Source organism: Myiozetetes cayanensis, unplaced genomic scaffold, assembly GCF_022539395.1.
Source record: "Myiozetetes cayanensis isolate MyiCay16 unplaced genomic scaffold, myiCay2020 scf5-8, whole genome shotgun sequence".
In the NCBI taxonomy this organism is placed as follows: domain Eukaryota; kingdom Metazoa; phylum Chordata; class Aves; order Passeriformes; family Tyrannidae; genus Myiozetetes; species Myiozetetes cayanensis.
The window spans coordinates 60,973,828-60,999,031 of NW_026087742.1; the positions used below are offsets into that span (position 1 = coordinate 60,973,828).

Here is a 25,204-nt window from a genome sequence, read left to right on the forward strand (position 1 = left end):
CGGGTCCCAGGCCCCGCCCCGGGGGCCGCAGCCAATCAGCGCCCGGAGGGAGGGGTGCGCCGGGCGGAGCATCGGCGGGCGCCACCGCGCATGCTCCGGGCCCAGCCGGGCTCGCCCACTTCCTCGCGGGAGCGCTGGGGGCGGGGGAAGGGGCGGTGGGAGCGGCGGCGCGCGCGAGCCGGGCCGCGAGCGGGCGGTAAGTGCCACCGAGGGCACGCGGGGGGGGGGAGCGCGTGGGACTCGGCCCCTCCTGAGTGCTGGTCACTCCCCCCCACACCCCCCGTCCCCGCAGTGCCAATGAATGGGCCGTGCCGGGGCTCGCCCGGAGCCGGGCCGGGCGGGCCGTGAGGCGGCTCCGGGGTTAGGGTGGGTGTCCGGAAGGAATTCTTTACCGTGGGGGCGGTGAGGCCCTGTCACAGGCTGCCCAGAGAAGCTGTGGGTGCCTGTCCCTGGAAGTGTTCAAGGCCAGGTGGAAGGGAGCTCTGAGCAGCCCGGTCTAGTGGAAGATGCCCCTGCCCATGGCAGGGGTTTGGAACGAGGTGACCCCAAGTGAAAGGTGATCAGAAGGGCAGATTTTGGTTGCTTTTGTTCCTTGCAAAGGCTGTGTTTGTGCTGTAATGACTTAGGGTTAATGGGGAGAGACCCCTGTGGGTCGAGCCATCCCATCCCTAACCCTAACCCGTCCCATCTCCAGCTGGGCTTCTTCTCCCACAAAGCGGAAACGGGGGGCACGGTGAGTGTGGGGGGGAGCTGATGTGTCATTTCCTTCTGTCTTCCTGCTTCCGTAGATCCAACCCTTCGCTGCGCCGCGGGGAAGAGAAGAGCAGAGCTGGAGCTGAGGCGGTGGGTTTCTTTGGCCTGCTGGAAGTCAGGGCACTTGGGTTCTTTTCCTTTCCCCCCTATGGATGTGCCACGTGACATTCTGTGCCTCCCGTGTAAAATACGTGTATTTACATGCAAGGATGCTTTCAGAACTGGGTCTGGAGATGTTTCAGCAGGACGTATTTGGAAGTAACACAAGTGTGCTCTTGCCAACAATGTTCTTGTCCTTTTTCACTTTCTGTTTCCTTTCCCGGCTTCTTGCCTTTTGTCACTGTTGCGAAAACAAAACCAACCCCAACAGCCTTGCTTCGAGGAAATGGCACAGGTACAGAGGAAGCAGCCAGGTGTGACTGTTCCTTTCTCTCAGCTGCATCTCTGTCTTCTGACTGGAGGGCAGTGGAAGGGCCTCCCATTCGTGTAGGTGAATTGGTCCCTTTGGGTTCCCACAGCCTGCTCCTGTGACAGTGGAAGTGGAAGCCGAGGGTTGCAGAAGGACTTTGTGACAGCAAGGGATTGACTATTAAAACAGGAGATGAAAATCCAACATCGATAAGTGGAATATGATTGATATGTCAGAGCAGTAACTGTAGTGCTGATGTCTTCTGCACTATCTGATGCCACTTAGGAAAGGGATCTGTCTGTAATACATACTTGTTGCAAACCCACAATTCTAGGCCTGACAATGGGTGCAGGGATAGTCAATTAACTGTAGGTCTGGTCACATTCAGAGGAGCTGGTCGGGTTCACGAAGAGTATGGTTTATTAAATGCAATATATGAGGTTCTTTTGGGTTGTCTGAAATATGTGCGTGTCATTGCAGAATAGCTCTAGAAAGCACTAACAATACAACTGCAGTCACAGCTTAATGTTCTGGGTGAATTCATAGGGAGGTTTAGGTTGGACATCAGGAAGAACTTTTTCACAGGAAGAGTGATTAGATATTGGAATGTGCTGCCCGGGGAGATGGTGGAGTCACCATCACTGGAGGTGTTTAAGGAAAGACTGGACATGGCACTCAGTGCCATGGTCTAGTTGACAAGGTGGCGTTTGGTCGTAGGTTGGACTCAATGATTTTTTTTCCAACCTGGTTGATCCTGTGATTGTGTGACTTGGTGTAGCCAAGTACACAAGTCTCACTGAAAGGTATCCCTTCTGGGGAGGGTGAGGAGGACAAACCTGTCGATCTATCCCTACAGTTTCCATGTTGTGTTCTCACCTTCCCAGTTCAGTATGAATTGGGGTACTTTTATGCCTTATTCACCGTTACTGTGCAACGTGCTGTGGCTGGGACTGTTGCCCAACGTTCCTTTCTTTGTGGTCGCACTGCGTGGTGTACTTAGGAAGAGTAGTTGGTGCAGGCTTGGTAAGCAAGTGGAAGAATGAGACCACGTGGCTCCCACCCCTCCTCACATCCATCCCAGATGCTGTAGTAGCGCAAACCACTGGCCCTCCATCCATTTTCCATGTCTGCTCTCATCACTGTGGGCCTCATCGCGTGTTGAGCTTTGCATTTTCTTCACTGCTTTGTGCTTCCAGCAATAGCTTTATGAAAGTGTCAGCTCTTTGCTCAGAAGCAGTCTAAAGTGTGATTAGAGTTTTAAGAGTTATTAAGAAAAGGGTACAGAGCGACTTTGTAGTGTAAATGGTAGCCTGCCCTTTTGGAGATGGCTTGCTCCTCTTGGAGCATAGTAAGAGTAGAGAAGGGATTGAGAAGTGGCGGAGGTGATCAAAGATGCAGACCAGCTTCTGTACAAGGAACAGATTCCTCAACTGGAACAAGACACAGTAGGAGAAATAAGAACTGCCCTGTCATGAATGCAACTGAAAGAGCAGAGTAAAGAACAAGGAATTTGTACCTTTTCAGACAGATCCTGGGGTTCCACTGGAGTCCATGAGTGGCTGACTTAAGCCCTGCAAAAGCAAGATGTTGTTTAGGTGAAAACGTAATTAAACTGTGAAACTGGAACCCTGCCCTTAGCCTCCCCCTTCTTGCATGGGAGACCCAGCCAGATCTATTGCCTCGTTCAGCTCCATGTCCTCTTCTCGGCAGTACTCCATAGCAGAAAGCTAGGGAAGAGCAAGGAACTGAAGCAAGGCTCCTGTGGGGGTGTCATGGGTTTATGTGGCCAGGTTTTGATAGCGGGGGAGTTACAGGGGTGGCTTCTGTGAGAAGCTGCTAGAAGCTTCCCCCGTATCAGACAAGAGACAATGCTAGCTGGCTCCAGGATGGACCTGCCACTGGCCAAGGCCAAGGCAATCAGGAGTGATAGTGATGCCTCTGTGATAACATGTTTAAGAAGGGAGTAAAAATACTTAAGAGGATGTAGTAGAAAACTATATAGTTATGTATGTGTGTGTGTGAGAGGATAGTAGAAAACTCTGCAGACACCAAGCTGAGTGGAGAAGGAGAGGAGAGGTGCTCCAGATACCAGAGCTGTGTTCCTTGCAGCCCCTTAGGGTAGCCCATGGTGAAGGAGCTGTGCCCCTGCAGCCCATGGAGGACCATGGGGATGCAGAGAATCACCTGCAGCCCCTGGAGGAGACCCACGCTGGAGCAGGTGGGTGCCTGAAAAGAAGGCTGTGAATCCATGGGAAACCCATGCTGAAGCATGCTCCTGGGAGAGACCTCCAGACCCAAGGATAGAGGAGCCCACACTGGAGCAAGTTTCGTGGTATAGGACTTGTGGCCCTGGGGGAGACCGATGCTGGAGTAGGCAGTGCCTGAAGGACTGCACCCTATGGAAGAGTGATGCACATTGCAACAGTTTGTGGAGAACTGTTGCCTGTGGGATGGACTCACACTGGAGAAGTTTAGGGAGGACTGTCTCATGTGGGAGGGATCCCATGCTGGAGCAGGGGAAAGACTTCTCTTCCTGAACAGCAGCAGAAACAACATGTGATGAACTGACTGTAACCTCAATTCCCTATCTCCCTGCACCACTGGGGAAGGAGATAGAGCTTGGGAAGGAGGGAGGGGTGGGGGGAGGTGTTTTTAAGATTTATTTTACTTCTCATTATCCTGCTCTGATTTTATTAGTAATAAATTCAGTTAATATCCCCAAGTTGAGTCTGTTTTACCTGTGATGTTTTTTGGTAAGTGATCTCTTCTGAGCCTGTAAGAACACCAGGGACTGTAGACTCCCATCTTTAGCCTCTTCCTCACAAATTTCCTAGAGCTGGGTCTTCTGACTGGGCCTGAGCAGAGCCTATGTATCTGCATCAATTCCAGGTGTTAGCTTGCTGCAGAGAACTTTTCCTGCATTCTAGACCATTCAAACTCCACTTGGTTCTTCTTTTTAATTTCTGTCTGTGTTCTGTTCTGTTTCTGGTGTTTATATATATTTCTGTTTGTTTCTGTCATATTTATTTAATGCTTAAGTTCTGAAACTGTTGTGATGGAGACTGTGTAGATGAATATTGGAAATCAGTCCCTATCCTGCCTTGCTTACAAGAGGTAGAAGGTTGTGTGTGGGGGGAAAACTCCCCAGATGTGTGTGAAAGTAAAGTGGCTTGTTGTGATGAAGTAAACTCTCAGTAGCATGAGCCAGAGGGGAGAAAACATATAAAAAATCCCCTTCTACTCCGGTGCAATTCTCACTTGGTACCGTCCAGTCTGTTTTATGCAAGGGAGATGGGAACTTATGAAAACAGTTTGTCTGTTGAAAGCCAGATAAAGGTTGCAAGATTTGCTGGACTATGAGATTTTGTACTTGGGGCTTACTGCCTTTCTCTCACTAGGGTAATTTAGCTTCAGATCTTATTTCTTGAAAGTAAACGCAGATTTTTCTTCCCTTGTCATACAGGAGTTTGTGGTGTCAGAGGTGACGTCTCCAGCAAAGGACAGTTTGGAATATCACACCTAGTAGGAGTAGGAAGTTGTTGAAGATTTCTGCGGTGGACTTGCACAAAAAACCACAAAGTAAAACTTCTGCTACTGATGTTGTGGTGTGGTGCTCTAAAAACTACCAGTGGGGGATGTGCGTGAAGTCTCGTCCAAATGCATGTAGACTGGTTTTGTGAAATAAGTAGATGGCCTCAAAGTTTTGCAGCTGCTGGATGAAAAGAGAGACTGTGTGAAGAACAAAAATTAAGACTTGAGTGGATACAGCCAGGAAAAGAGAACAGGTGTTCCTGGGACAAATCCCAGGGCATAGAGAAAATTCTGTCACTCCTGTTAGCGCTTCACCTCTTTGAGAGAGAATGTTCAAGTTTCTCATTTCTGATTCTGTCTTCTGCCCCCTCTTACTTGCAGGCCTTTCCGTGCTTCTTTGCTACATCTTTCTTACAGTAAGGAATAAGTGTTTCTTCCTTGTTTTCTGTGAACTCCTGGAAGGCACTGTAGAAGTTTGGGGACAGTTGTTTTTCTCTCCTCTGCTGACCTGCAGACCCACATGTGGTAAAAGTACTTTAAGAAAAGCGCTGTTATGAGTAACTGACCTTCTCCAAGTAGAAGGAGTTTCATTCCTTAGGGCATGACTTGCTGGGCTACTCCTGTTGTTGAGGCAGATATTGCCAAGCAAGCTTGAAAAACTTGTATTGCCCCTTATGACTTGTTAGTGATTTCACAAGAAGAGATAAACCACTTTTCCTCCTGCTCTAACAGCTGGAGCTCCTGTGAGCTGGTTTCTATCCCACTGCTGTCCCGAGAGTGGGCTTTGCCTGTTCTACTTATAGTTGTTGCTGGAGGAGCAAAGCACCAAGGTTCAGGAGATGTAAGAGAAGGAGCAGTTAGAGGGCAAGTGCTAGCAATCTCTGCTTTCCTCTGTCCTGCTTGGCATATGGTAGTTGCATCAACTGCTTTGTGTTTTGTCCCAGTTTTTTTCCCGCTCTAGGTGCTTTCTGGATAATGGCGAAGATGGTGAGAAGAACGTGTGCCTTTTGTTCAGAAGGGGAGGCTGGTTCTGTAATGTATATTGCCAAAGAGAGAGACATTGCAGCTCATCAGGATTGTCTGGTGAGTGGCTTTTAGTCAGTCGGTACCTAAGACAAGTGGAAAAGAAGGGATAATTGAGAAATTTCCACTGCTCCTTTGTTCTGATGGTGGATCAGACACGGTGGTGTCTGATTTGAAAGGCTGGTTACTCAAACCAGCAAGTTTATATTAGATTGAAAAGCTGTGAAAAGCAGCAGGGCTTGGCCAGGATTTTGGAGTGGGAGAGGCCATGGCTGCACAGCTGAACATGTTGATTTGTGGTGTTTTCATGTGTGTCTGTTGCTGATCAGTGGTTCTAGGCACACATACAGTGTACTAGTAGTAATAGGTCTTCTTGAGACACTAAGTTGGATAAGAAGGAAGTTCTTCTTATCTGCACACAGGAAGATGTGTACTTACTGAAACCTTTTTAGGAAAATGGACACTTAATACATGAAAGTAAGAAAACTTCCCAATCTGTACCTAATTAAAAATAAGAAATAAAAATCATAAATATATTATATAAAAATATCTGTGAAGCTTGAAATGTGCTGTGATCCTAGAACGCATTTACTTTTCTTGCTGTCAGAATGCCTCCCCTTTATTCTGGAATCTTGGTGGAGGTGGCTCTTGGTATGCAGAATCAAGTACAGATGCTGTATTCTCTCTTAAGGAGAGGGAGAATATAGCTGAGGGTCATTTAGTGCAGGACATGTCTGTGGCTAGAACAGTTTTTTGGCTTTCGGTGTTCCAGCCTTCTTATTCTCACAGTTTTTATGTCTACATCTTTATTTTTCAGCTACTTTTTTTGGGTTGGTTAGTTCTTTTTGTCACAGAATATTTCAGAAACATTTGATACTTCTTTTGCAGTGTTACTTGGATGCTTTGGTTGAAACCAGTTTTATTAAGGCTTTAATGTTGCCCCAGTGTTGAAACTTCTTCCTCTCTCTTCTCTCTCTCTCTCCTTCCTTCTCTCCTGCCAGTAACTTTACTCATTTCTTTGCCTTAGACTTATCTGTGCTGTTTGGGCTTTTTGCAGTTAGCTATCACCTTCTGAGCAGACAGACTGTGCCTACCAGTTGATGAAAGGGTAGCTCCCTTTTGTTTGGAATTAGCTATTTATAATTATTGGGAAATAGTTGTCAAGAACTTCCCCTTCCTCACTCATCGTCATGGCTCAGCAGTTCTGTGGGAATTAAAGTGGTCCAAGTGTGCATGTATATATATTTTTTGTGGATTTCTCTCAGGCTTTGTAAAATGTTCCTATGGTCCTCATGCAGTCAACTGTTGTCAACATTGGGCTATATGGAAATCTTACTAGGGAGAAATATTGCATCCAGCTGTAAGTCTTAAGAACTGAGCACATAACAAGATTTTCAAGGTGTGGAGGTCTGTTGGCTTCTCCTCCTTAACTCTGAGCAGGCTGGAAGTCCACATTTTCTTCATTTGTGTTCCTTAATAAGTTTCTTACCTTATTATCTTTTCTTAGTTCACTTTCACATCATGTGAAATCTCCCGTGTAGAAGAGGAGCTTCCTTTGACTGCAAAAATATTTAAGTGTGGCTCCGTATTTAGCGTAGGTGAAGCCTATTAAAAACACGGAGGAAAATCAACCTCTTTAGGTAGGGCAAGCGCAAGAAGAAAAGATGTGCTCTTCATCTCTTTTCTGTACTGGTTACTGAGTCACTTTTGTCTTTAGTTATTTTCCTCAGGATTTGTGGAATCTGAAGAGTATAACCCAGAAAATCTGGATATAAGGTTTGATGTGGCATCAGTGTTGAAAGAGCTCAGGAGAGGAAAGCGGCTGGTAAGGAGTTTGTTTCTGAATCTGCACTTAGTCCAGTCTCATAGTACTGAAGGTTGTCTGGCTTGTCCTGTGCTTTAAAAAGAATCAGCATAAAAGTATCTGGTCCTTTGGATCTACTAAGATTAAGGAAATTACAGATTTAGTGTTAGAATCACTCGCATTATATTCTGTGAAATTTAGTTCATTCTGTATTAAAATGCAGGTGTTCGTTTGTTTGGTTTTTCCTGACCTCTGAGTCCTTAGTCGAAGTTTCCTAAGACTTTGGTAAAGGACTAAACCAGTGCCTGAAACAAAGGCATGCAATCCATAAGTGTAAAGGGAAGCATCTTCTGTGTTTAGCAGAAAGAAGGCCATTTATATGAGGGATTTTTTGTAATTGGTTTTGTCTTCAGCTGCCCTCCTCCCCTGCATCCTGGGTGGAACTCTTTTCATTATGAAGTTATCCTAGAAAACATAAATACCAGTTGGTATATAACACTAATACCAGTTGGTCTTGAAATAACTTGGGGGAGTTACCCAGTGCCCTCACATGGCTCTTTGCATCATCTTACAAATGTATCAGTATAAAGTAGAGGTAAAGATAGCGAAAAGGTGGCCGAAATTATGACCAAGGTAGGAATTTGCAGGAGTGAGCTTGCCTAATGAGTTACACAGAGGTGACTTGCAACGAAATACTGGATTTTCCCACAGGGGATGGTGTTTGCCTTACGTGGCAAGATTTTCAGTAGCCGCCTGTGACTTTTACCTGCTACACCCCGTCTCCTTCCTAGGTGTGCAACTTCTGCCGCAAGAAAGGAGCCACTGTGGGCTGTGAGGAGAGAGCCTGCCGCAGGAGCTACCACTACTTCTGCGCGCTCTGCGACGACGCAGCCATAGAAACCGACCAAGTGAAGGGAGTCTACCGGTACTTACCCAAGTGTTTTCTGACTAAGCACTGTTAGCGTTTTTATGGGGGTAATGGGGGTGTCGGGAAGAGAGACTTAAAAGTCATGTGGTTTTTAAAGGTTTTTTTAGAAAAGGAAGTGTTTTTTCCTCTCTTGAAGTGATGCTTGATCCTCTGTTTTCAAGCACCGGGGGAAAAGTTTTCCTTTCACAGGAAAAGTTCACAGCAGTGGGGGGTAATCTGTTTAGTGTTTGAGCCTGTAACATACCTGAAAGTTCACTAGGCCAAAACTGAGGCAGGCAGTCCTTACTGACTATCTAGCTAATCTTCAAGGACGAAGATTTTTATTAATATCATGGAAATTCTCTATTTTTGTTTGTTCAGAAGCTCCAGTAAATGCAGTCTGAGCACAAGTAGGCTATAGTACTTCTAGGTCTGTTCACATTAGGCAAGTTCCGGTAATTTTCCTCCCCTGTACTAGCAGAGAACTTTGATTCCCACGAAAGACCTTGTAATTCAAGTACACTACTAGCATTAACGTGACTAAATGGATTCTAAGTGTCTGTCCTGATCATGCTAGTTCTGGTGTCCTCTGCCCTTGGGCTGCCTGCCTTGCCAATAACAAATGGAACAAGTTGTTTTCAGGATGCACATGAAGTGGTTGAGAAATTGGGACTTCAGGGACCTTTCGAAATGCTGAAGTTGTGGTAAAGTCTAAAGTGCATAAAACCCCTGATGTTCATTTCTGTGCAAGGCTGGAGAAATCACAGGCCAGGTTAGCCTTAGATTAATCTAGGGGATCATCTAATCACTTTTTGTTTCAGAAAGGGTGGACTAGTGCGGTCCTTAGTAGCAGTGGAAGATGGGTCCTTTCGTACCAAAGCACTTGCACTCCTGGCTGCTTCACTAGGGCTCTCAGTGTAAAATGAATATGTCTTTGCGCAAGGCTGTAAGCCCAGCTGTATAGGGAAGATGGTGTGTTTGGTTTATGTTTATAAAGTCTTTGGAAGTCTGCCAAGCTCATGGAAGACTGTAGCTAGGAAGATGGAAGCTTCCTGTGATCACAGAATAAATGGCTTTCATTATATATCTTTAGAAAGGATAACTCGGGCTCAAGAAGACTGAACTTCTCAAGATGTTGAAAAATAAGTGGGACTTTCTAGATGGAAACTGGTAAAGCAGTGGTTGAATATATAGTTTGATTTAGTGGGTTTTTGAGCTGGTGACCTTGGAGGTTTGGAAGAGAGACCCTTAAAAATGTCATTGTGAGACTGGTTGTGTGTCCTACATGGCAATAATACAGGAAAGTTGACTATAGCAACCTGTATTGGAGGGATGGGAAAGGACTGGATTAGAGAAAGACAGTGAGGCAGGCTTCAAGGAACCTGAAGATTTTTTGCACCATATCAATGGCATAAATAAAGTGCAAAAATTGTAGCTAGCCTGAAATTATTGGAGAGTAGACTTGAAAAAGAGTGGATGTGGACTGACAACCCCTGCACTTTTTCATGGTGAAATATGACATACTAAAAAGCACATCAAGAAAGAGAATTCCTTTGAGAGAGATAGAGCTGGTGCTTTTAAATCCTGAGTTGCTGTTGTTGTGATGATGAGCAGTGATTATCAAAGCAAATAAAGCAGCAGCAAAAAGAGGAGGCATACGGTGCTGTGGAAGTGGCCAGTAAGAGTACAGGTGGGGAAATAAGTGCAATTTGTTACGCTGTCTTGCAAAAATGATAGTAGGGCAGTGCTTCCAAGTGAAGTGGCCTGAGTAGTAAAATATATTGTCTGTTCTTTATAAGATATTCTTGTGTGTAGGAGGGTTGTTTCTAACTAGGAAAGACTAAAACTGAAGGGAGGGAAAGAAAGAAAAACAAACTCCAAAGGACAATATTAGATATTCAGGAATGTAAATAAGGTGTCTCCATTACTTAGCTTTCTGATTGTTAGGCATACCTAAATCTGATTTTTTTTGTGCGTAAAAATATGTTTCATGCAAAAAAGCTGGCTTATCAGGGAAACAGACTGCATTTCTAAGGGCAGTGCTTTTATTTTTGTTAAAACAAAAGAATGGCAATAATTAGAAAATGTCCTAGTAAATGCAGTTACCTTTAAAAATTACTTCCAAGGGCTTGAGCAGTAGGCTTGGCAAATAGATTTGTAAGGAAGAGTTCAACTAAACCATGCTCTTTATAAGGCATTTTTGCTTAAAAAGTGAATTGGGATCCTTCTGTAAGAAAGGCATATTATAAAAGCTAGTTCATGTTCTCTGCACGTTATTGTAACCAGAAGATAAGGAATATTTCCAGTTATATTTGTGGCATTTAGCCTCTTCCAAGGAATTCACATTGCTCTCCTAGAACCAGTGAAAATATTCCCATCTTGCATACTACTAAAGCCTTTAAGGAATGGATTGAGCAGCTTTAAGCCACTGGATCTCAAACAGGGTGCCCGACTTCCTCAGGATTTGAGAACCACCTTGTCAGCACAGGCAGTGGGAATGGAGGGACACAGAGATCTCCAAGGAAGTCTCTGGCACTGTATGTGGTGGTGCTGTGCAGCTCTACCAGCACATCAAGCAGGGCTCTTAAATTCAAGCTGTCTGGTGAGCAGGTGTGGCTGGAGAGGTTCCTGGCGTGGTGGTGCAGGGCGAGGGAGCAGAATGTTAGTTCTGTGGTGTTTCCCCTTGGCAGCATTAACCTCGTTCCAGTAAGAGTTGCCTCTGACGCAGCGATCGCCACAGCAGATGAAGTGTGTCTGACTCGGGATTTGAGCAGTGGGCGGGTCTGGGCAGAGTGGGCTGATGGAACTGGTCATTCAAGGCTTCAGTGTTGAGAGTCCAGCGAGGCTCTAAAAGTACAGATGCAAGCTTGTGCATGGCCTGTGACTTCACAGCAGATGCTTTCCTAGGTGGGTAATGCTGAACAAAAATTCTGATAATTCTTTTTAAGTGTCTTTCAGTTTATGTTCAATGAAAAGAGGGGGAAATATCTATTAAAATTAGTCAGCATAACTCTGTTTACATATTTATTAACACTTTTTCTCTTTTCCTTAAAATTGAACTGAAATTTTAGAGTGTTCTGCCCAAAACATGACCCAAGCAATAGGACCAGTCACTATGGTGAGTTTCTTTAATGCCTTCATTGATTTCATTTGTTCTAAAAGTTTGCATCTTACAGTCAGTAATTCATTTGAACAAAATAAATGTTACTCCACCTTCATACTGAGTGGTGGATTTCTGACCTTGCAGGAGTGGTTTGGTTGAGATCCACATGTATGCACAAAAATCAAGAAGGTCTTTTGAAGTATGTTTAAATTTAGTTGAAGAATGCTTAAATTTAATCTTCCCTAAATCTCCCTCAAAACTGACTTAAACCACCATGGACCTGATCCTTCCTGGAATTATTCTGACTCTGTTCCGGCAGGTAGGCCCAGGCAGCTTGTAAAGTCCATGTGAGACAGGAGAGCCAAGTTTGCACTTGATTAGCAAAGACAGGCTGTTATGGAAGAGGTCACCTTGAGATTTTATCTGTAGTTATGTTCAGACATTCATGTTTGCATCTTCTGTATTCACTGCAGTAGTTTCTAAAATAGAGCCTTTCATTCTGAAGGATTCCAAAGAACTTTTTCAGTGTAACAAAAGGGTTATACAACCTGTTTAAGGATTTCTTCCTGTGCTACAGAAATGCAGCTTAGTTTGGCAGTCTTGATCCTTGCTGAATCAGTGGTAGCTGGAAATCTCACTGAATTAACCAGCCAAAGCTGGACTTTATTAATCTAATGCACGCAACCCTGCTCAAAGTGAAGTGGGTCCTAGACTAACCTTTACTGTGAAGTGAAGCTCAGTTGGACCGTGAGCATTCATGCTGAGAGTGGTGTGCTCCCACTGGGGTCTAGCAAATTTTGACCAATCTTCTTGACAAAGTCCTGCTCCACCATGATGCCACTTAAGGGGTTATTTAAAGTTTTAGTCATAGTGTTTGGGGCTTCTTAGCCAGACATACCTCTGTTTAATATCTGATATTGCTGTGGTTCACTAACCAAATGCAGCTTCTTAGTTTGCTTAGCAGCTCTGCTTTTTATTTATCCATAGTTCTGAGTTCTGACCTTCCTTCCCTTCTTAAAATAATTTGATTTCTGTGGTCTAATGGTTGTCAGTCTGTTGGGTCTGTCCAGGGTCCCAAGCAGTTTCCCGCTCCAGTACTGGACAGGGCCGGGATTGCTTTGTTTCCAGTATGAGATGAGATTAAGGTATTAGGTCTAGCTCTGTAGACCACTTCCTTCATAAGGAGGCCTTAAATCTTATGAAGATGAATCACAGAATGGTTTGTGTTGGAAGGGACCTTGAAGGTCACCGTGTTCCAGTCTCCCTGCCATGGGCAGGGACACCTTCCACTAGACTAGGTTCTCAAAGCCCCATCCAACCTGGCCTTGAATGCTTCCAAGGATGGAGCAGCCACAGCTTCTCTGGGCAACCTGTTCCAGTGCCTCACCACCCTCATAGGAAAGAATTTCTTCCTAATATCTCAACTAAACCTGCCCTCTTTCAGTTTGAAGCCATTCCCCCTTGTCCTGTCACTACATGCCCTTTGTACATACAAGTACAAAGTCAGTTTTCAGCTTTCTTGTAGGCCCTCTTTAGGTACTGGAAGGTCTTTGTGTTGCCAAATGGTGCACATACAATGTATGGCCTATTCCCTGAGAACAGAGCTTTCTCCTAGAGTTTTTCCAGAGGCACCTAATTTGGAGACCCTCTGAGGGGTAAATGGATTCTCTTGGCAGTGTCTGCCCTGCCTCCTAAATCAGCTTCTCCTACCTGTCTGAGAGAGTAGCTGTTCCCCAAGCCAAAGATCTCTTGCTTATAAGCAGCTCTCAGATGCACACGTGGCACTCGGAATAGCTGGGGGAATCAGCCGGGGAATTGGCTGAAGTAGCAGGTGCTCCATCAGGGCCATCTGGGCAGGCAGGGACACCTGTGCTGAGTTGTGTGCAGGTCTGCACAGGGCGATGAGAAAGACAGGCTGGGATGGAAGTGCTCTGGCTTCATGGTAGCTCTGACTTTCAGGATCCAACTTGGATAAAGTAACTCAGCTGTTCCTCTGGGGCAGGCAGAGCCAGCACTGGGCTGTGTGGGAGCACGAGCTGCCTATCCAGGCCTGTTTTCCCCAGTAGCTTTAAGAAAATAGGGTCAAGGAACGTCCCCTTGTTCTTTGTTGAGACAATGTTCTTGTGTTGAATTGTCAGGGCTCTGCTGTTTGATTGGAAGCAGATAAGATGCCTTAGGGGCCAAGAACTCTCTTTGCAGCTCTACACATCAGGGACAGGAGGGCAGTTTGGGCTTGGAAACAGGCTCAAACCTCTGCTTAACTGGAAATGTTGGATATGGACAGAGTAAAGGCTGACACAGAGCAGCAGGCACTGTGCAGGGCAAGAGGGGTTGGGCTGCTCTTCGGACTATGTTCCTCTTGTTGTATAAGACAACCTCACGGCAGATATCAGGGAGAGTTTAGAAAATCCCATCACATGTCAAAGATGTCATACAAGGAACACTTTGTATCTACACCTGTGTCTCCTGGACGCAAATTAGGCCATGCAACTTTATTTTGGATCAAGTCGGAGGCTATGATTTTCTTTCACACCATGGAAAATACAAATGTACGGCATCAGTACCCAAAGCCCAAACTTGTTTCAGCAGCCTCCTTGTACAACAGTGACACCTCATTCCTCTTGACAGGATGCTTTCTAACAGGAAAGACCTTACTAAAGTGCTGTCCAGAGGTTCTGGACTTAAATACGGAAGGAGGCATATAACCCCACAGCACTTAAAATCCTCAGGTTTTGTTGGGTGGTTGAACTCTTCTCAGGATTTCTCTGCTCCTGCCATGTCTTCCTTGCCAGAGTTATTCTTCTCTGATACTGTAGCTGTTTCCAAAAGCTGCCAGTTAGGATGCTGGCAAGAGGCTGGTGCATGCTAATGGAAAGGACGCAGTGAAAGCAGATGATTTTGCAGAGATTTCATACCACGTCACTGAAAACACTTCGTAGCATAAATAATATTCAAGTTACAAGTCAAACTGCTTCTGGAGATTTTCTAGGAGGGTTATTAGATCAGTGAAAAACCTAATGCCATTTGTATATCTTTGGGACACCTAAAATAATTCTTTATGCAGTATTAATTTTGAGGGTGTATTAACATAAACAAGAGTTGTCTTTAAAAAAAAAAAATAGTTTTTTATAAATTTGCTGGAAGTTTTTACCACTAGAGGTAGTGCTGCTGCCAGGGAGAACAAGTTCACTCTGCAACAATCAAAAATCTGTTGAGGTAAAGCGATATCCTAATGCTACAGTGATTTGCACTTTTTTCTTATGGTTCAGGATTGTAATTTTACTTAGATGGAAATAATGTGAATTCCACTGCAATATCAGGTATTTGGGGAAGCTGAAGCGTACTCTTGCCTTGCCACCCAAAGTGTCTCACTTTAGTAGCTTTTTGGGAAAAGAGAGAATTTGAATGATATGTAGATGTCAGTCTGAGGTTGTTGCATTTGTTTCTTTGTTGTTTCTTGATTCCTAGGTGCAGCTAATAAGAAGAGAAGATACACATTGACCTCTCCTGCCATCACGGAAGAAATGGTAATTCTGAATTTCAGCAGTTCTAAAACAGGAACCCACATCTGCTACAGCAAAGGACTTATTTAGTGAAGTATTTTGACTGTGTGTTCAGAGAAAGACTTCCTCACAGAAGCAGTTTGCTTGTCCTTTACACCTGCCTTGTTTGGATCTTGCCATTCTGTCAAACCAAAACTGTTTGCATTTGGAGCCGCTTCAGGCAGAGCCGGCACTGCCCTTGAGTAACGTGGCACAAATGCAGTAGGACCCTCCAAACCAGGCTGACTCGGTGGCTGAGATCCTGGCATGGACAGAAAGAGCTTCCCTTTGGGGGCTCCATTTCTTTGGAAGGACTACGCCCCTCAGGTTTGCTTAGGGCTTGACACGGCTTCCACGAAAAACTGCTCTGGATGAGTCAGTCAGCCTTTTAAACCTGCACTTGTTTGTGTGAGCACACTGTGCTCACGGTAAGCCTGGCAGACTTTCATTGCAGATCAGGCAGTTCTGGACTCTGCAGATGGCCTTCCCAAGGGTTTGGAGCTATCAAGCAAACATCCCTCTGGTTGCAGAGGGAATTGTTTTACAGGCTGTTGTTAGAAAACCTGTAAATAGAACTTATTTTAAGTTTGGAGGTGATTCTCTTGGCTCTACAGAAGTGTGTGTGGGAATTCTCTTTGACATTTGGAGGGGTTGGGATTTCCTCTTTCTATAGGAATTGGTGTCCAGCTTTCTTTGGGGAAAATAGTCTGTCTTTCCCAGGTCTTGAGGTTAAAGGGAGGTCACATGAGGGGGATGTGGATGATCTTTGCAGCATTTATGTAGTACTGTCATAAGGGTTGGTTATTTTTCTCCAAGAATTTCTCAGCTGGTATTATAACTGAGATTTGTTTGACCTGTTAGCCACAATATTGCTCTGTTTCTGGACCTCTGCCATGCTACTTATCTCGGAAATCAATACAAACACTGCAAATAAAAAGCTGAGCGGTTCCAGGATTTATCACTGTGGGATAAATTGTTTACCACTGTGTAAGCAATGCATGTTTACACTGGTGGAGTTTTGGGACAGAACTGAAGAAATGTTCACAGTACTGTGGTATGACATGGAACAGGAGAGAATGACTGCATCCTGTCCAAAGGAAAACAAATTCCCCTTTTTCTTCCAAATCGTCCCCATTTAGATTTAGGGATCTAAACATCATCTGCTCTGGGAGTTAACAATAGACATTTGTTAACTTTTCTGCTATTTGCAAATGAAATGATTAAGGAGGGTGGTGTTTCAGGCGTTGGGCTTTTCTTAGTGTTTTTGCTTTGAACCAGCTTTTGCTTGTATTTTAAAAATGGAATGTCTGAAGAGGAATATCTCTAGCTGTGCAGAGAAGCTGACTATTCACAGAAATGCAGGCTGCTTTCTATCTTTCTGATAATGAAAACAGCAGTAAATGTTAGTACGATGTAAAAACATATTGTTTTGATTGTCTTACAGAAAACAGAAGAGAAAGCAGAAGAAAATCATTTACAAATACTGAAAAGAAAAAACAACAGGCATAAAGGTGAGACTGACTTTATAGAGCAACTAGGAGGCATTATGATCTGTTATGCTGAAGTCCAGAGCTTGAAGATAGCTGATAGCAGCGATGCTGCAAATGTACCTTCACTGTTCTCCTGAGCATGAGTGACTGTCCAAGCTCTGAGCATGGCAGCAGAAGTCTGATTTGCAGAATGACTGTGCAGCAAACAAATGTCTGTGGCTTGGCTGAGTGAGACTTGCTGTGTGATGTGAGCTGGTGATTCACCTGAGAATGCCCCTGTTCTGGCTGCTGCGTTCAGCTCTGTGTCTCCTGCAAATGGGGGTGCCTCTGCCTCACCTCCCTGTTTTGTATCAGTTGAATTTAAAAGGGAATCTGTCCTCTTTCGCTTTGATCTCCTTGTCCTGAGCCTCTCCTGAAGGAGAGAGGTGAGTTCAGCAGGGTGGTGCACTGGAGTGGGATAGCTGAGGAGGTCCTGTGAGATGTGGGAGCAGCACCTTTTGAAGCCTGGGTGTACATAGGGTGCTTAACACAATATAGTATTTTACTGCATAAATAGCATATTACAACAGTGAAATGGACCACAGGACCCATCCTTCAGTGCTGCACTTTTCATGTTACCCCGAAGCTCCTGCTGCAATTGCTTGTTGGGATACTGCTGTCACCTGGAAGTTTGGAAGGTGCTAGTGGTGATTATTCACCTCCCTGTGGATATGCTTAGTGTATGGGCATGGTATTTCAGGTGGCTGCCTAGTGCTTTTTTCTGAACTTTTACTATCAGTGTAAAGGACATGAAAATCTATAAAGAATCCTGAAATACTTGTAGGGCATCACATGTAAGTGAGATGATGGTTCTTTTCTCACAAATGTCTCCAGTAAAACGTAGTGTTTTTGATGGAGACTGGCAGACTTCTGTGAACTGTCCGATAGCTCTTGCCTTTCGAACAGCCCATTGCATTGATGTTACTGAGACTTGCTGCTGACCTGCTGCTCCAAGATTAATTAAAAATAAGACAGTTATTTCCCTGTCAATCCAAATCTGACAAAGTAGGTCTGTAAACTGGGCTGTAATAAACAAGTTTAATGCCTGGATCATTTGGAGTAAAAGTAGCCTTAATTTTTACCAAATCCAATACTGATTCACTTTGTGCACTGTTTTCTTTAGCCTGTTCAGTCCATGGTGTGGTCCTAAGGATTGGAAGAAAGACAAGCAAGACAAATCACTTGTTTCCTGCACTGGAGAGTTCCAGGAGTCTTTAGGAATGGCACATTAGAGTTACTGAGATATTTGCTTTTGATGAACGAAGCTAAACGTAGAGCTTAAGGAATTTTACACCCAGTATAGTGCTTACATTTGCCAGACCACTTTCCCATTGAAAAGGGCTGCTTGGGTAGCTGGAGGAGCCAGAGATTTGCAGAAGTATTTGTTACTGGAGGGAGGATTTTGGCCAAAAAGTTTTAGTTACTGAAGAAAGGGAGTAAAGCCTGCTTTACAGATCACTTGTATGAGTGTGTTTTTGTGTTTTAACAGTCCAAATAGACCTTGTCAGGAAATGCAAACAAGCTGGGCTTCTAGATGACATATTTGAAGAGATGCTGGACACACTTCACCTGGCACAGGAAAAACTAATGGATGACAACACTTCAGAAACAGGTATGGAGACTCACGGGGGACTCTGCTTTCAAAGCAGAAATGCGGATCTGAATCTGAATGCCAGATACTTGGCCCTGGGCCACCTTCCTGGGCATACTGTAGTGCTAAATATAATCCTGTCTTACTTCTGCAGCTGTGCAGTGGGCTGAGAATGACCTTCCATTTTAAATGACTGTTTAAAGTTAAAATTCCAAGGAACTTCTTTCTCAACATTATATAAGAACTGCCAACTCAGCATGCTCTAGTGAGACCTTCTAACTCGAATTTTTAAAGCCACTTTTTTACCCACTGGCATAAGCATAGGGAGGTTCAGAGTGGCCTCTTCTCCCAGGCAGGGAAAAAGAGAGAGGTCCTGAAGAGAACTGGAAGGTTTTATTTGGATCATAAGTCTGTGTTGCTCTTACAGCTTCACACAGGGACCAGCTGTCTGTTAATATCAGCACTTTCTTTTGAGTGAAAAATCTCGAGTATGTACATTTTAAGTCTTCGGCTGATTTGTTACAACTGAACTGTCAGCTGTTAGTGCCTGTCTGGGATTTTCATCAGTTGATCAGCTTCTTTGAAGTACATTGTTCTTGGGGAGTTCCAGTTTAAATGTTGCTTTGTCCACACCACCATTAAATAACGTTTCAAACCTTCCTCTCCTATTGTCCTCTCGGTTTTACAAAGTTATGAGTAATACATTCACATAAAGAATGCTATTTTATGCAAAGTAACCGAAGCACATGCATGGAAAGTGAAATTTCCCACCTGGATATGTCTTCCTTCACGAGCAGCTTGTGTGTGACATGACACCAGTTGCTGGAAGCAGCAATGAAATCCAGCACACATTAGAGATTCCGAGCCTGCATCACAAAGGAAGCCTCTTAATGGTCAGTTGAACTCTGTGAGGTTTTGTATTTTGCTTCAACAGAAGCTTCAGGTATGAAATTGAGGCATAATTCTTGGATGGTTTTTAACACTGAACAGGAATAGCTCTGTCCAACGTCACATGATCTGTCAGGGGGAATTGGTACGGTCAGCCCTGCCATCACACAGTCCTGGCACAATGGAATGGAATATGACTTAAGTATATTGCTCTTTTTTAAATGGACTGTTCATGTGGTGCAGACCCAAAAAGGGAATTATTATCTGTAGAAAAGTAAAAAGAAAGTAGAATTGACAACTTGATCCTTCTTTCTCAATATAGGTTGTATGAGAAGGAAGACATCCTAAAACCTCAAGCAATCAGTGTGATGGAAAATAAGTAACTACTGGTTTGTGTTACTTCTAATGTAGGGCTCTGTAAACCTTTACTCAGTAATATTAAATCAAATTATCTCTTTCCCCAGAGTATGAAGAGACAGTAATGGCACTGTTTGACTGTGGACTGTTTGAAAATATACTGACAAATATTCATTCAGGTACGTGCAGAAAAGCTGTCAGACCAGTAGCAGTTGGTCTGGGTTTTGGCATTGAAGTCATTCTTCTGAGAATTTTGGTAAAGTGATCATTTAAAATGAAAATTCCAAGGAACTTTTTTTTTCAGTATAATGTAAACTCTTGAATAAAAGCCATTGCTACCTGAATCTTTAGAAATACACTATGCCGATTTTGCTGAAGGGGGCAGGCAACTCGCAGTTCCACAGTTTTAAAAGACCAAAGGGTCTCTGCCCCAGGGGAACTCCCCCCTCCTGCAGCTTATTTTGGTTCCTTCTCTGCAGCCTCTCTTCAGCAGCTTGCCTGTGTTACAGTTCTGCTGCTGCCTGACAAGTGTTCAGACTAATACCTTTAACTGAAACACAACAGCCAAACACTGGCAGAACTTAGCTGGGCCTGGTGGCAATTGTAACATGCTTTGAAAAACAAGATGAGAATGCTCAGAGTGAAATGGAAACAAGGAAGTGGTTGCTTGGGACTGCAGTGTGGAAGGAAACTCTAGGGCTTGGACTTCAATCTCAGCTGTTTTAAGCAACAAGGCTAAAACTTTTTCAGACAGGCGAGTCTCTTGCTCTGATTTCCCTCTCTAACAGTTAGCAGCCTTGTTCTAACTTTGCTTTTAGTACAGTGAAAGGGGCTTTAATTAGCTAACACTGAGGTTCAGCGTGTGAAGGTGTTTTCCCTTCACTTGACTGAAAAAGCCAGGCTCCCCCTTTAGTTTCCCAGTTTTGCATTTAAATCACTTTTTCAGCAGTGGGAGTGTCTGGTGTTGCAGTTGTCTGACACAAGGTTCTGCCAGTGCCTCATCTGAGGGCATTAAAACATCCCTGCTTGGAATTCCTCATGTGACACAATCTTGGATCATACTTGTTTTTTTCACAGCTGCATCAATTATTTCACCTTCTTCTCAGCTGGCAGGAGAATTTCTTGATATTGGCACCTACGTGCACACAACCACGTGATTCTCGTAGGTACAAGTTGTCCCCTCTCCCAGTTCCCCATGACTCCAACAGCTCAATTCTTCCTGTACCACACAATCTTCTTTTCTGATGCCACTGTCCTCCTCTTCATTTCAAGGTCAACAATGAAAACACACATAAAGGCTGGTTCCAAAACTGATTGAAGAGGAGCTCTTAAAATGAACCAGTGAGAAAGGAAAGAAAGTGGGACTGTAGGGAGAGAAGGAAATTACTGGCTTTTTTTTGTTTTGGGTTTTTTGTTGTTGTCATCTGCCTTACAAGCTTTAAATAGGGAGTCTCTGTGGTGATGTACTAAGTTAAGGAAGACTAGTATAAATACCGTGTCTTTGATATTTTCCTGGAGCTGATGATTTTGGGTCATCTGACACGCTTTACCTTCAGTCCATTTTTGCATTTCATTTTTTTAATTTGTTGCATTATCATGCAAACCCTGTAAACCCTGTATCATGTAAAGCCTTAGGTGTCAGCACAGCAAGGCTACTCTGAACTGTAAGTGTTCTCTTGCAGCTTTACTGCAAACGTGTCTGCATGTGAAACCTTCCATATGGGACATGCTACCACCTCAGCAGCAGTTTCATATTTCTAGGTCAGAGATCCTTGTCCTCTCCTCCAAAGAAAAGTGATTTCCTTTAGTTTTGCTTTCAGTTCTGTTGTGCATCCTGCTTGGGAAGATATCTCCATCAGTTTTCATTTCCTCTCTGCTGGTCAGCTCTCTGTCCAGTAGCTTTTGAGCTCCTCAGTAGCTTTTGTTTTTAGGGGAACTGTAGCAGCAAATTCTGCAATTCAGCTGCACAGACAAAGGCCATGATCCTTAAATTTAAAACTGTTGTGCAGTTCCTCTACTCAGCATCCCACAGCACTTGTCTTTCAGAAGATCAAGGGCGGTCCCTCCAGGCCCATGTCCCTCAGGCCATTCCTTATTTTACAGAAATACATGTTCTTTCCCTTTAGGTCATTTCCTCTATGAAGTAGAGGGTTTCCAATCTGTTATCTGCCTCCCTGTGGAAGCACTGCCGTAGGCCAGTCATTCCCATCCCTGACATCTTTCTCTGGGCTTTTTCTATTTCTGCCACATCCTTTTGGCAGAACAGAAACTAAGCTGTATGTCTGAGCTGTAAGCCTTCCATCTGTAGGTCACCCAAATGCTGAATACATCCTCACAGAACATTCTTAGTTGGAAGGGACCCACGAGGATCCTTGAGTTCAGCTCTGAAGTGAACAGCCCCTGTGGGGATTGAACCTGCAACCTTGGCATTACTAGCACTGTGCTCTAACCAAGCTGCTTGTTTGTTTCTCATAATTTATTAATTCATATCCAAATAGTCTCTAAGAAGTTGGGGTTTTTTTCAGCTTTCACTTGTAAATGTCCAACTTTTTCTTCAAGTACGTGCCTGCTAGTTCGTAGCACCACAGGGAAGTGCCATGAAGGCTGCCTGCCCCCGGCCCCTGCAGTGAAGGGGACTGTTTCCTTTGTGGATTTGTCCACTGTTGAGCTGCTAAACACTGTGAAGGGGCAGGCACAGGTTTTTGGGGGCAGCAGGGGGAAGTGCTGTCAAATATTGGTGTCCCCTGATTATAGAGAGAAGGAGCCATCTGCTTCTCTTCAGTCAGAACAAGCATGGAGCACTAATGATCTGCTGCCCAGAATTTTCCTTGGGCAGCAGGCACCACCCTCATTCTGGAGCCTGTTTCCAACACCCACACCTGACTTTGGGTAATGTACTTAAAAATGTGCACGTACATAATCTTTCACGTACACGCACAGAGAGCAGCAGTTATGGGCTTTCTGATTGCAGAGGAAGAAGCAGCAGGAAGGTGGAAGGTCAAAGGTGCTTTACTTTTTTCTTTTTTGATCAGTTAAGGCTCTGTAATTCTAAATGTTATATCTGGAGATAATTTCCCCACTCTACCCCTTTGGAGACATTCTCTTTCCCCCCAAAAGAGAAAAAATATATTCAGTTTGTATAAAATGTCTTTTCCTTCTTACTGGAATGTGAACTCTGACATTCTCACACACTGAGAAAAACTCATTTTTTGTTCACAGACCAACCTTGCTGCTCAGAGGTCACCAACACCTCTGTCTTGTTGACCGAACAAAGCAGGTGCTTCATTTAAAACTTGCAATTAACACTGTAAGGTTATGGTAATGCTGCTGAATACTGGCAAAGCCTGTTACCAAGATCTCACTGACTTCAATAATCTTTAACATTAGGAAAATGGAAGCAACAGAGAGAAGCAGAAATGCAGTCAGGCAGAGCTTTGCAAATAAGGTAAACAACTTGGTTAATCCCATCAGGGTACTGTCAATAACAATTTTGCCAGAAGCAGGAGAAATAAATGCTCGAGTTGTGGTTTTGAGCATCAAGCTGTTGAAGGCAGTTGTCCAACTCGTCTCTTTTTAGGTGTAATTGTCTTGTATGCTAAAATTTGCTTCAAGACTGCAATTCAGAGATGTTATCTTTAAAGATTTAAAATGCATCTTTTTGCCATAGAAATGGAATCTGAAAAGGGAATTGTTAAAGTTCATATGCTAGTTAGCACTGGATTAGTAACTAAACTAATAATTTTTACGTATGCAGTGATGGTTTAAATTTAATCTCAAAAGCAGCTACATTATGGATTTTGTTAGGTGGATGACAAAGTATGCAAACACTGCTTTGTGCTTTTTTTGATGCATCAGTCGGGCTCCTTCTTCCAACACGTGGTCCAGCTCTTCATGAAGAGCCCAGGCGTACAGAGTGGTGGGTTAAAGATGTTGCTGAAGAAAGCAGAGGTTTTACTGTAGTTTAAACTAAGCATTCGTAGCCTCTGCAGTGTTTATGCATATGTAACATGTATTTTAAGTTAAAAATAGTTATGTATGAATAAAGGCTTTTATCCTTTTCTTTTTCGTAATAGGAACAGAAGAAAAAATACAGGAACTTCTGGAAAACAGAAAAAGACTGGATCACAAGATTGAGCTACTGCAGGACTTAAAAGAAGTCCTTCCTACCCCAGAGAGCACAGCCAGTACATCTAGTACGGTGTCTGAATAACACTTAAGTCTTTCTGTAATGGTGTCAAATATTTAGGATTTTCTAATGATAGAAACCCTAGAGCACATGTGGTCCCTGCCTAAGAAATTCCCCACTCCCAAGACAGGGACACAAGTAAGAACTGGATCTTATCCACATTTTTTATACCTCAACAGTGCAATAATTTTAAGTCCTTAAAATTTCCAAATCTTCGTCTTCAGATTTTACTGTGTAGTACAGCAGTGTTATACACTAAATTTAGCTTTTTTTAAACCCTCCAGTGAAGAGTTTTTGCTCCAAGACAAGGGAACAGCAGCTGCAACAGAACACTTGTAAGAGTCACTTTAACTGTGGAGCCCTCTCTTGGCTGTGCCATAGCTGCTTCACTGTCTGTGGCTAGACAGTGATGTTTTCAGGATCATATTGGTGCTTTGGCTTTCCAAAGAAGATAAATGAGCAGAACTTGCACTTGAAGCCATCTGAGTCATGAACAGGAGTTGAATTAAAGATCCCAAGTTATTCTTGCTTGACTGGTCAACGTGTAATTAGTTCTGCTGTAATGGCAGTGGTGAAACAGTGTTTACAGGTGGACCAAACCCCCTTGGTCATTATACTCAGAACATGTACAATGTCAAAAGGATCAAACAGTGATCTGGGTCTTCCTTTCTCCATTAAGGAAGGATCCACCTTCCCTGTGTTTTGCCTTTAAAAAGTTATTTCAATACAGAAAAGCATTGTTTAGCTACAAAAGGCTAAATTAACAAAATAAAACATTTTTTCAAAAAAGCTGTGTGGAGTTGTGGTCACTGGCCCTGCTGCTACATAGGATGTGGCCAAGGAGGGAGAGCAGTGTCAGGCGCTGCTTTAACCACCCCTTGCCTCAGTAGGAAGCAGAGCAGCACCAGAGTGCTCCAGTGCCCTCACGGTTTCATGACAAGTGTAACATCCTGTTACAACAGCTGTACTCTGCCCCTGACCATTTAGAATTCCTGATGGGAGCACAGAATAACAACATTCAAAACAAGCTTTGAACTATTAGCTGTGCCCCCTAGAACAAATAGTAGTCATTTTAATTGCTTATAGTGTTCAGGCCTGCTGCCTCCCTGGGCCTAGAAGCACCACCAGCTTACAGCCCAAGCCTAGGACTCGAGTGCCACTCAGAGCAATTCTGCCTGGAAAACCCCCACCTAAAACAAAAGTGCATTAATGTGGAGCTCTGTTATTAAAAATATACGATGACAATAGTAGATGTCCATACATACCTGCTGTAGGGTTACAGTCACATATGGATGACTTCATGAAAAAAAAAAATCGGATCCATAGCTTGCAATTGAGGTCTAAATTAGAGCCTACAAATAAATTTGCTCAATTCTGAAATCAAAATCACTGGTATCGTCAAGTACAGTGAAATCAGCAAGATTCAGTAATATAGCAGGAGAGGTAAGTTTGGCTGTGTTTTTTGTTGGCAGTTTTCCTTTGTTGTTCTGTTGGGTTTTAGGTTGTTTTTTAAATAAAGCAATTTATACAGTGTATGTAACACAGGAAGTTTGTAACATTCTTCAAAGTCTAAGTTAGTTT

At 43.7% G+C, this 25,204-nt stretch overlaps 1 protein-coding gene across 7 annotated transcripts; it reads left to right on the forward strand.

Moving 5' to 3' along the window:
- The first annotated feature begins 146 nt into the window (after window positions 1–146).
- On the forward strand, window positions 147–25,163 carry PHF11 (PHD finger protein 11). Of its 7 annotated transcripts, none has more exons than XM_050334127.1 (14): window positions 147–196; window positions 789–843; window positions 4,626–4,741; window positions 5,638–5,776; window positions 7,434–7,541; window positions 8,312–8,445; window positions 11,499–11,545; window positions 14,999–15,057; window positions 16,517–16,583; window positions 18,091–18,213; window positions 19,545–19,616; window positions 22,657–22,714; window positions 22,825–22,882; window positions 23,511–25,163. In XM_050334127.1, exons 4-14 carry the CDS (start codon window positions 5,669–5,671, stop codon window positions 23,586–23,588), a joined length of 912 nt encoding a protein of 303 aa, XP_050190084.1. In that variant the 5' UTR covers window positions 147–196; window positions 789–843; window positions 4,626–4,741; window positions 5,638–5,668; the 3' UTR covers window positions 23,589–25,163. The 7 variants fall into 7 exon arrangements, with proteins under 7 accessions (XP_050190084.1, XP_050190087.1, XP_050190090.1 ...); XM_050334128.1 differs by lacking the exon at window positions 147–196 and adding an exon at window positions 367–556; XM_050334130.1 differs by having other exon boundaries at window positions 4,626–5,776.
- Window positions 25,164–25,204: the final 41 nt, after the last annotated feature.

Coding starts and splice junctions, on each gene's coding strand:
- PHF11 (XM_050334130.1), top strand. CDS start 5,669: ATGGCGAAGATGGTGAGAAGAACGTGTGCCTTTTGTTCAGAAGGGGAG. Junction 5,777..7,433: donor CAGCTCATCAGGATTGTCTG/GTGAGTGGCTTT, acceptor TTTTGTCTTTAG/TTATTTTCCTCAGGATTTGT. Junction 18,214..19,544: donor TGACAACACTTCAGAAACAG/GTATGGAGACTC, acceptor CTCTTTCCCCAG/AGTATGAAGAGACAGTAATG.